Source organism: Rana temporaria, chromosome 4 (genome assembly GCF_905171775.1).
Source record: "Rana temporaria chromosome 4, aRanTem1.1, whole genome shotgun sequence".
In the NCBI taxonomy this organism is placed as follows: Eukaryota; Metazoa; Chordata; class Amphibia; order Anura; family Ranidae; genus Rana; species Rana temporaria.
This window is the reverse complement of record NC_053492.1, coordinates 121,357,148-121,369,225: the sequence shown is the minus strand read 5'-3', so window position 1 is coordinate 121,369,225 and position 12,078 is coordinate 121,357,148. Positions and strand designations below refer to the sequence as shown.

The 12,078-nt window shown below is 43.0% G+C and overlaps 1 protein-coding gene across 4 annotated transcripts in view; it reads right to left on the bottom strand.

Annotated features, from left to right (window-relative positions):
• Positions 1 to 3,166: 3,166 nt before the first annotated feature.
• Positions 3,167 to 12,078, bottom strand: part of ARHGEF4 (Rho guanine nucleotide exchange factor 4) — a 259,115-nt gene continuing 250,203 nt past the window's right edge. For all 4 annotated transcript variants that reach the window (XM_040348980.1, XM_040348982.1, XM_040348981.1 and 1 more), the window contains 4 exons: positions 11,795 to 11,926; positions 8,202 to 8,445; positions 7,651 to 7,728; positions 3,167 to 3,596 (listed from right to left, as the gene is read on the bottom strand). In XM_040348980.1, coding sequence (XP_040204914.1) covers positions 3,439 to 3,596; positions 7,651 to 7,728; positions 8,202 to 8,445; positions 11,795 to 11,926 — 612 coding nt within the window. In that variant the 3' untranslated portion in view covers positions 3,167 to 3,438. The remainder of the gene's footprint in view (positions 3,597 to 7,650; positions 7,729 to 8,201; positions 8,446 to 11,794; positions 11,927 to 12,078) is intronic.

The window sequence follows — 12,078 nt, the reverse complement described above, 5'->3', positions numbered from 1 at the left end:
TGCGTTAGATTCAAACAAGCTGCATTATTTTGCACCGCTCTTCATGTGAATGCATTTCATCGCACCACAAGCTGCGATACATGTCACATTTAAATATTTTTTTTTTAACTTCATTTTTTTTAAGCAACTAGTGCCTTGTGTTGTAACAATGCTAAGTACGCAGACAAAACTGGCTTGCAGCCTAAACTGGCTCTAAATTCACAAATCTTTATTTGCATACTTGTTCTGGGTTAGAGGCTCAAAATAATGAAGCCAAAGGGTCAGTAAAATTGCAGGCAATGAGCATTTGTAGAATGAGAAGTCAGCAATGGCAACCTTCATGTCTATCTTTATACTGAGTTCTGTGCACAGCAGTAGGACACCTTATAGGTCTTCTCTGGTGAAAGCACTAGTACTATATCCTACCCTAATATATGTTACCACCCTTAAGTAGCAATCTTAGTTTAGGCACATCGTTTTTCAATGTTATAATATATATATATATATACATTTCTATATATAAATTACACTTTTAAGGGTTTTAAATGTGTACGTTGTTGATTGGCACCACTTCATCACATTGGCTCTTAGAAATTAGCAAGTTCCCTGCAATACATGGGGGTCTTCAGACTAACTGCTTAAAATAAACAGTTTATATTAATATATCGGGGGCATTCAGAAAGACCTCCTCATCCGAGTCAGTAATAAATATGGCAGCTCTCATATTTAAATGGGCATTTGCTGCATTGATCACAAGGTGTTTTTGGCCTTCTTTGCACTGACAAGGTGGATTCATGTCAAAGATGGTCCAGCTCTTTAGGACTTCTCAGCAAAGGATGCTTTTCTTTACTTCATAATATTTACCAGGGCACTTAGATGTCGCTTCTTCCTTACTTGGTAAATACAGTTTCTTAAAATATACAGCCATCATATGCCTATCCTGAATGTTTGATAACCCATCATTGTTCTTTCTTTGTTTCCACCCCATACATACAGCAATTCTTAGCAGATTTGTAATCTACGGGCCTAATCAGCTATCATAATCAGTTGTTTGTGTGCAACTAAGTTTGTCCATTACACAATGAGGTGTACTTTGCATAGATGCTTGTCCTTCAAAAAGGCATGTAAGTTTGTTCTCAGGCTATATTCTTCACAAATTGAATGTGTAAATAGGGAAAATACCTCATTATGGCCACTAGATGGAGCGGAGGAGCATACTTCTTTCCTATCATAGTCGGCGCCATCTATTGGCCATAATGCAGGTATTTATCCCATTCACACATTCAACCTGCAGGAAAATATAGCCTGATAACATCTCTTGATGGGGCTGGGTGTGACTGTGGGGAATGAAGCAGGTTAAGGGATTCTGCAGCAGATTTGGTGGCCCTGTAGTGGATGAGGTTCCTGAAGGGAGCTGGGGGGAAATTGTGGAAGGTTGGGAGGGGGCCTCCCCAGAAGGCTAGTGGTTTTGCAGGGGCAACTTTGGAGGACTGCAGGGCACTGTAGAGTCAGGGGAGGCACCGTGGCACACTGTTGGGGACTGAAAACTGCAGCATGCTAGGGGGCACTGTGGATGGTTGGCAGGCTCTGTAGGGACCGAGGGCTCTTAGGGGACCTGGGGGCACTGTGAGAGATTGAGGGCCACTCAGGGCCACTATGGGAGGTTGGGTGGCACTATGGGAGCTAGGAGGCACTGTGGGAAGTTAGGGAAACTACAGCTAGCAGAAGGCGGGAGGAGGGAGGCCATTGCTCGGCAGTGGACCATGCTGAAATGGTTGAGAACTATTGTTTTATGCACAACCCTACAGTCATTGAAACCTGCAGAGGGAAAGCCCAGGTGCTGCAGACAGCCACACTGTGGCTATATTTGAGTATAGGCCGGTACTCACCTACTCCCTTAAACAGGCACACAGTGTAGTCCCCGAATACACCAGTACACTGCACATTTTTATGTGAGTACCATTGTATGTCTATTAACAGCTGGTCACAGCCATTCATATCTACGGGGCTGCTGTAAGAAGCACCTGGGCTTCCCAGGCGTGGAAATATGCCCAACATAACAGCATATGTGGCCTCTAAAAGCTCTGTGCATGGAGCCTTAAAACACTGTCAGCAGGAAAGGAGGGGAGATCTACCTAACAGAAGCCCAGATAATAATAAAAACATGACAGGGGTTCAAATCCTACCCCACCCCAACCAAAATGAAAAAAAAGGTTTTGGCTGGACATATATGTTAATAATTTGTGATTATTTTGTCTTGTTTGTTAAGGAGATTAGCAAATCTGCCTCATTTCTAAATACATTGGTGACCCATTGTACCTCAACTTGCACTAATGCCCGTATACGATCGGAAATTCCGACAAGAAAAGCGTGGATTTTTTCTGATGGAATGTTGGCTCAAACTTGTGTTGCATACACACGGTCACACAAATCTAGTCTGAAATTCAAATCCGTCAAGAACGCGGTCATGTACGACGAGCCGAGATCAATGAAGTTCAATAGGCAGTTCGGCTCTTCTGCTTGATTCTGAGCATGCGTGTTTTTTTTGCGCGTCGGAATTGCAAACAGACGAGCGGATTTTCCGACAAGAACTTTTTCCATCGGAAGAATAGAGAACCTGCTCTCAATCTTTTGCTGGCGGAAATTCTGACAGAAAATGTTGGATGGAGCATACACACGGTCGGAATTTCCGACCAAAAGCTCACATCTGACTTTTTTTGACGGAATATCCGATCGTGTGTACAGGGCATATGTCATGTTTTATAGAACGACAAAAAATTCTGAAGACTAGATGGGAACATTTAAATAAGAACGCTTGCTGAGCCTGTTCTGCACGGCTTCTTTCTGCTTCCGTCTTTGTAAACCTCCCCCACCGAACAAACGTGTGCCATTGCCTCCACCTAGTATAGAATACACCTGTATGGTTACTAATGTCCTGCAACATCACAGAAACAGTTCTAAATCTCTGAGCCTCGTTGATCAGATTGTCTGAAATCAATTTTGCATCGCCACTCAGCAACCAATCAGATATTACCTGCTTTTGAAATGGCAGCAGGTTAGCGAACATTGCTATCAGCATAACTGACTGTTCTGAAACTCTAAGGCCTGCTACATCAACTTCAACCTAATATCCATTGTATATCGATCGTCAGTAGGAGTTTTTAAAAGATTCTGGTGGTAAACAGTGTAAAAACAAACATACAGTCCATTAATATTAACAGCAAAAGAGGAAACTACAACACTTCCGGATGGGCCACTTGACCTGGGCAGAGGCAGCAACAACAAAACATGGAAAAAGATGTCCAACGCTTATTAAAAAATAAATATACTGTAATGTACCAGCTAGCACCATGCCCTGTAAGAGGAAAAGTAGGAGTCCCAGGCACGGGCACTTCTTGTCAACTGTGAGTAAAGTGCTTTCTTTGTACAGGAGGCAAGAGCAGAACACAAAGCTGCTTTTTATTTTCGGAAAGGAGTCAGCCGGCTGATGTTCTGCCAGAAGTTGGAGGGTTTACGCTTGGGTTCAGCAAGCATGAAGACTTGTTGCTGGGGGAGGTTGGCGGGCAACGTGGGATGCTTCTGTCTCATCCAGAAATCATAGTATGTCCGATTAATGGCTGAAAAAAATAAAATAAAAGGTCACGAGAGCGGCCTTACTATTTCTTTGTAGTAGGATAAAGTATTGTAAAGGAAAATTCTTATTTGTCAGTTGCATGTACCAGACCCATACTATGAGGTCATCTGCTGTGTAACGACTAAGGAATGTGAGAGGGAGGAACACATTTTATTGAAGTGCTAATAGCTCTGGGTATTCAGCTCAGTTTATATAAAAGAGTACCTGTCATTAACATGGCTGCTGTTCCAGTTTTAGGTGTGCTCCAGTGGATCAACTCACCTGCTGCCGCCAATATCTCTCAAAGATTCCAGTAGTGAGATTTCATAATGCACCTTCACACCAGGCCACAGCAGTGCTGTCACTTAGGCAGGCCATACACGGTTTGAATCTTGGTCGGTTCAACATGAACGGAACGAGATTCGACCTTTGTATGGGCAGGCTGAATATACAAAAGGTGATCGATTGATCAACTTGGGTACAACCGGCCTGCTGGGATTTACCTGCAATTATCACTAGCTGCCAGGGCTGTTTGAAGGAATTTGGGGGCCCCAAGCAAAATGTCTGCTTTGTAAATTTTTGCAAAAATCTTTAATACATATTACCTGATTCAAAAAAGAAGCAATAAGATGGAAATGGGATGGTAAAGATAGAAAATGGAAAGAAAGCTTTGGTAATTGTTTATTATACATATCATCCTGCCAGGTAGGGTTATGGTCAGCAAGCTACCATATTTTTCATACAAAATGGGTGATAACTGCCTCCCCCCTTACCCCCCCCCCATGTTCTTTTTACCCCCCTCCCTACTGCTTACCGTGTGGCAGGAGACTCAGTTTGCTGTTCCCGGTCGCAAACTGAATGGAAGTGAGCACTTAGTGTGTGCACTTCCTGTCAGTCCGCCCGGGAACAGGAAACTGAATCTCCTGTACTGCGCAGTACCCGGCCAGACTGCAGAAGGAGGGATTCAGGAAGAGAAGCTCGGCCACGCTACAGCCTGCAGCATTTATAGGAAGCGTTGGCGCGGCGAGTGCCCGCCCTGCTGGGGCCCAAGGCCAGCTCGGGGCCCCAAGCAATTGCTTGTTTTGCCTGTCCTGTCTGGCCTGCTAGCTGCTGCTATACTCAAGTCAAGATTTATTGTCATTTTACTACACGTGAGGACATATGGTAGAATGAAATGTCGTTTCTCACAGGACCACGGTGCTACATACTAATTAAACATAAGTATAAATATACAAAAATATACAAAAATAGAACACAGCGCCAGCAATAAGTCTTCGCCTTCCGCGAAAAGACAATGGGGTTATTTACTAAAACTGGAAAGTGCAAAATCTGGTGCAGCTCTACATAGATACGAATCAGCTTCCAGTTTTATTGGCAAAGCTTATATGAACAAGCTGAAGTTGGAAGCTGATTGGCCACCATGCACAGCTGCACCAGATTCTGAGTGTTCCAGTTTTATTAAATCTCCCCCAATGGTTCGGCAGCAGGGATTCCCCCAACTGTCTGTGTTGATGGGGAAATCAAGCAAATTTCTTTCCTTTTAAAATTCCTTTTTTCTTTATTATATACGACGACTCCATCATGAAGAGGATTACATTCTGATAAAATGATAATACTGTCTTACTCGTGGACTATATATATATATATATATATATATATATACACACACATACATATACACACACATATATATATATATATATATATATATATATATATATATAAATAAAAGAAAGGTAGTGAGTCAACAAACTCGCTAGCAACCTTTCAAACCTAAAATGTTATCGTGGGTAGGAGCAGGTGCACAGATCTGAACGCACAGGGGTTGATTTACTAAAGCTAGAGAGTGCAAAATTTCATTCAGCTGTGATGGTAGCCAATCAGCATTTAACTTCACCTTGTTCAATTAAAGTGGTTGTTAACCCAGTTTCCTATGTTTACATAATCTGTGCTGTCTCCTCATATAGTGCCCCCCTGTCTCTGTGCTTTATTAAAAAAAAATCCTCCTTTACCGTATTTCACGGTGGCTCCCAGCGCTGATGTAACCGGCCATGTCTCTTCTCTGCCCATCTGACAGAAGCAGCGGGCGGGGCCGGGGTTTCCCCACTGACATCAACGGGACGTGAGGAGGAGAGGAGACACGGCCGGTCACGTGACCGCCGGGAGCCGCCATGAAATACAGTAAAGGAGGATTTTTTTTAAATAATACACAGAGACAGTAGGGCACTGTAAGAGGAGACAGAACGGATAGTATATATATATATATATATATATATATATATATACATACAGTGCCGGCCCAAGACATTGTGCTGCCTGGTACCAAGAATGAAATGCTGCCCCCCCCCCAAAAATAATTACGCCCACCAAAATACCCCCACATCTATTATTTTATATCATGATAACTAAAGTGGACCTATCATGGCTCTATACATGTATATCGGAGTATAAAAAGGACCTGTTATGGCTCTATTCATGCAATTAACCCCACAGTGGAGCGGAGAGCAGAACGGGAGGAGCGGTCGGGTGGCAATTAGCCCCACAGTGGAGTGGAGCTGGCGGAATGGGATGGCGTGCAGGCAGGAAATTTGCTGCCCCCCTGAAAGTGCTGCCTGGTACAATGGTACCATCGGGTCCCATGGTAGGGCCGGCCCTGTATGTATATATATATATTGGTTATTCCTGTAGCTGGAGGGGTTGGGGTGGCACTGTCACTAGGTGACACACAGAGAGAGGAGGGGGGACAGACACAGGATAGCAGGCTGCAGATGACAGAGGCACGCAAACAGACCACGATGTCAGGGGCTCAGCAGCCATGATTACTGTTGTATGTTTGCAGAGGGGAGGGTATAGCCAGGCAGGATCAGTCAGGTGTTACATGGTGCCAAATTACAAAGCACAAGCACTTGTAAAAATGCTTTAAAGGAGCAGGATCCTTTGGGATAACAAACGCTTTAAGCTTTCAGCAAAAAATCTAGAAGCTGTTTCTATGTAGAGCTGCACCAGATTTTGCACTCCAATGCCTGCATGCAGATCCATCCACCTGCTCCTGTCTGCATGTCAAATTTTGACACCTTTTCTGGTGACAACTGTTTAAGGTATTTTATCTCACTTTTCAGGTGATTTCTTCACACTTAGGACTCAGACAGCAAAAAAAAAAAAAAAGCCAACAGTGTTTTTAACCCTTCCCTACCAGACTAGATAACACAAGTTTTGTCCAGTCTGGCCAATTTCTGAGACATTTAATAGACAATGTTTTATAGGTGGGTTCTCTTTTCCAACACTGATACTGCAGACATTGATGGCCTATTGATGTATTTTTGTCCCATTACACTTTGAGGACTATGCTATGTTCAATAATATGTACCTTGGATACTCTGTACCTTACCCTTTTATACCTTTATTACACTTTATTTAAAGTGTTACTAAACCAACAACAATAAAATCAGTCTGTCTATGTAGTAAAGCATGCTTGTTATACTTACTGTGGAACCTAAGGGGTTAATCCTCTGCACTGTGTAAAAAGTCTGTTTGATCCTGTCTTCTCTTACCTTTCCCTTCTTCCACTGCCCCCAATCTATCTGCTGATAGAACAGAGGCTATGGGACAAGCTGCACATGCTCAGTTTGGTGTGTATTCCAGAAAAAGTTTTTTTGGGAGGGCTGCATGTGATCAGCACAGGGCCAATCAGCACTGTCCAGACATAGGGTCAGGGGTCCTGCAGCCTCATAGAAAAACCAGGGGAGAATGAAAACTCCTCCTACAAGCTTTAACCAGTGCTTGAATGGTCACTGATAGAAGTCACAGGACTGTTATATACTGCTGGTGAGAAAAGGTATTTAGCAGTTTATATTTACTAAAATGAATGCATTTCTATGTTCTATGTGCTGTGGGAAACAAGATATAGTAAATGCAGGGTCCTAGGTTTGGTAACAATTTAAATACGATTGAACTAAAACAAGTTTGAGCTTTACATACACTTTTATCTCAGTTGATCATCTAAAAATAGTTTTATTTTTTGGCATTAGCATGCAAAATACACAGCCGGCAACACTCACCTTTTGGCTTTCCAGCAGGACGTGGTTTGTGGGCATTGATCATTGCTTGTTTCCGTTGAATTTCACTAATGCTGAAACCTAGTGACAGGTATAAAGACATGAGTGTGTTATTACAGATCCATAGGCAACATGTTGTATTATACAAGATGTATAAAGCACCAACATTTTGCACAGAACTTTACAATAAAATAGGAGAAAGTACAGTTACAATACAATTCAAGACAAGAGAGTTAGGAGGGCCCTGCTTGTGAGAACTTACAATCTAAATGGGATGGGCAAGTGAGTGATATCCGTGAGGGATGAGCTGATTGAGACAGCAGAAATACAGTTTTTTGGTGGAGGTGGCTTCCCTGGAGAGATGAGTTTTCAAGAATAGCCTAAAGGCAGACAGAGTAGAAGAGAGCTGGACAGATTGGAGTAAGGAGTTCCAGGGAAAGAGGGAGGCTCTGGAGAAGTCCTATAGGCAAGCATGGTAGGAGATGATACACAATCTGAATGCACCACTACAGAAGTAGCAAGCCCTGGTCCCCAATGTTCTTCTGTCATATTACCTGTCTGCTCATCTTGAAGTACTTGCTTTCTCTCTTCTTCGAAAGCCTGTAGCCAGCGCTGCTTCTGTTCAGGTTTTTTTGCCAAGAGAAGGTGAACCTCATCAGAGACTTTACTCTGCAGCTTAAAGGCATTTTTCACTGTAATGTTAAAGTCCTTGTCTTTACCATCCTCCACGTTAATGACTTCCATGTCATCCATGTTGATCTTTCCTTTATAATATAACATGTCCCGTCTCAGAATGTCCTAAGGATATGTAAGAAGAAATAATCACTGACTGTGGGCAATGTACAATATACTATTTTTTAATATTCAGGTTTGATACAGACCTGAATATTTATTTGGAGATCTCTCAGATAGCAGAAAGATCCCTGAATGTCACACAGCAACCACTGACACCGGCCCAAAGGAATATTGCTTTTGTCCTTTTTGATGGTTTTATTACATAATAGAATTGCTAAGAAGTTTCTAATTTATTATCAGTATTGCAAAGCTGATCATTTGGTGCCCATAAAGGCAAAACTTTTGGTTTTAGATTAGAACACCTGTCAGTTTTTATTGCTTTCTGTGCCCCCTAGTTATGGAAATTCACCCTCTCTATTTGTCCTGATTACCATTATCACTGAAGGTGAAAGTAAAAGAAAATCCCAATTTTTGGGTTGTTCCCAGAAAAGTAACAGCGGGGAAATCTAATTGGAACATTAGTCCTGATGATCTGGGGGTCCCCAAGGAATTCCCATAATTCGCAGGTATTTTCCTCTCACTTCCTGTTTGGCTATGGGACAGGAAGTGAGGGGAAATCTTCACATTGGGACACAGATGGTGAAAAAAAAAACCTGACTGGAGTTATATCCCTCCCTTGCTCTATCCAAATTAACCATGGTAGACATGTATTGGTAATTGGAGGAGTCGAGCCAAGCTTAACTGCTGACTGGTGTTTGCCTGTATATTGGCATCTCCTGACATCACAGAAAGGCCTTCTGTAGAAAGGTAGATAAACTATGAATGGGTTGTAAGGGAGTTCGACTACAGATGGCTACTCTGGACTGAATCTTAAAAGATGAACTCCAGGCACAATTTCTTTCATTTAAAGCGGAGTTCCACCCAAAAAATGTAACTTCTGCTTTTTGGAATCCCCCTCCCCCATTTGTGTCACATTTCCCACCTTTCAGGGGGGAGGAGGGAGCAGATACCTGTGTAATACAGGTATTTGCTCCCACTTCTAGGCCTAGATCACCGCGGTGACCTACGCCACGTCCGGCGCTTACTACGTCCCCCCCCGCTGTCTTCTGGGAGACACAGCAGGGACCAGTGGGACCGCGCAGCGCGACTCGCACATGCGCAGTAGGGAACCAGGAAGTGAAGCCACAAGGCTTCAGTTCCTGATTCCCTTACCGAAGATGGTGGCGGCAGCACCCGAGAGCCGAGGGACAAATCGGCTTCGGGACCCGACATCGCGAGCGCCCTGGACAGGTAAACGTCCATATATTAAAAGTCAGCAGCTGCAGTATTTGTAGCTGCTGACTTTTAATTTTTTTTTTATTTTTTTTGGTGGAACTCCGCTTTAAATATATCTCTCAATGACCAGAAAGGACAAAATCCACGTTGTATGCATCAAATACCTTTATAAACCAAGATAGCAGTGACATCATCATTGTGCTGTACATATCCTGTGCAGAGAGTAGAGCTGTGGGAGGGACCCAGCAGGGGTCTCCAAACTTTCTAAACAAAGGGCCCTGTTTTTGTCCCTCAGAATTAAGGGGGGCTGGACCGTGGCCAGCGGGAGTGGAAATTTTCCTGGCATCATTGGGAGGGAACATCACATTTGGTATTAGGGGGAGGAATCCCCACCGTTGTTATCATTGGAAGGAATAGTGCCCTATTGTGGATGTTAATGGGAGAAATGGTGCTGCATTGTTGAAGTCATTTGGCAGAATAGTGTCTCCTATCAGTGGGAGGAACAGTGCCCCAAGTGCCAGATAAAAGCAAGCAAACTACAGAAAAGGTGGTGACAAGACCAGTCACCCAGCACAAAGAGAAAGAGTAGCAGTGACCGGTCTTTATTGCCGCAATCTCATGTATAGTGGCAATGTTTCAAACTAGATTATGGTACAGATCTGGAAGAACGACACAAAGAGCACCAAGATTCAGGTAAGAATACACACGACTCTTATACAGTATTTAGACAATATTTGCTAATCCTGGAGTTCAGCACTAATAGGTAGATTCAGTAAGAGTTAGGCCGACTTATCAGTAGATAAGTCGACCTAACTCAGAATCTACGCTGACTTATGTTTAAGCGTATGCTCAAACAGAGATACGCTTAAACATATCTAAGATACGAAGGCTTGCGCCGTCCTATCTTAGATTGCAATATTTTGGATGGCCGCTAGGTGGCGCTTCCATTGCGGTCGGCGTAGAATATGTAAATGAGGAGATACGCCGATTCATGGAACGTACGCCTGGCCGACGCAGTACTTTTACGCCGTTTGCGTAAGAGATAGGCCGCGTAAAGTTAGAGCTAGGCCCTATTGGAATAGTAATGTCAAGTATGGCCGCCGTTCCCGCGTCGAAATTCGAATTTTTTACGTTGTTTGCGTAAGTCGCCCGTGAATCGCGATTTACGTCCTTTAGGTCCACGTCAAAATCAATAGGCCCGTGCGGCGTACTTAGCCGCAATGCACACTGGGAAATGTAGGCGCCCGGCGCATGCGCAGTAAAAAAAACGTAAAAACCGTGAGGTCAAGCCTCATTAACATAAAACACGCCCCCTCAAATACATTTGAATTAGGCGCCCTTACGCCCGCCGATTCAGGCTACGCCGACGTAACTTAGCAGGCAAGTACATTGTGAATCATGTACTTGCCTCGCTAACTTACGGCGGCGTAGCTTAAATTCCTTAAAGGAACACTAAAGGTTAGTTTTTTATTAGATCAATTGATTGCTGTAAGCTAGAGCATTTAAATATCACTTACCTCGTTTTTCCTTTTGACCTCCAAAATACAGTAATCCAGGTTTGAAAATGCCATTTCCTGTCTCTCCTCTTCTTGCTTTCCACCATCATCTGAGCCGTTTTGCATGGTGGAAAGCAGAATGTGCTCACCCCCTCCCTATGACTACAGCCCTGCGTGAAGATGCTCTCTAATCCCTCACAGGCATGGAGGATAAGCCTAATAGGTACTGTAGTTCCCATTAGATCATGATGTAGCAAGAATGAATGCGCACCGCAAACCAGGAAGTCAGTGAGAATAACGATTCAGGAGTGCTGGAGGTGAATAAAACGGCTCGATTTCAACAGGTATCAAACTAGTTATAATGCAAAACATTACTTTTTACTTTATCAGCTATTGTCAGACTTTAATTTAAGAGGAAAATATTTTTGTCTTTACAACCCCTTTAAGCTACGCCGCCGCAAAGTTATGCGAACGTACCTGAATCTACCTATAATAGTAGATGCTTAAACATAGTGGCAAGAGCAGCTGACGTATGTCCTAAAATGTACCAGTAATTCTATATACTGTATATAAGCATAAAAGGTCCATTATTTTCCTTTCAAGAACATTACAATAAAATGAAAAGATTGCTTATAAAATACCTTTTTACAGTAGACAATCTGATGATCAAAAAGAAAAAATATCCGCTGTTGCCCCTTTGATTGCAGCTGTGAGATCTTTGTTAATTCACCAGAGTGGATGAGTTCCGAACTTCTTGTGAGAATGTCTTCACCCTTAAAGAGATAAAGAAATACATAATCTTTGATAACAAGATATGGAGAGCTCTGAACATAACTTTCTTGTACTTTGCATATCAAAGTGGTAGAGGTCAAAAGCACTTTGAGGAGCCACATTTGAAAGGGAGCCTTGATTGTGGAGACCTCAG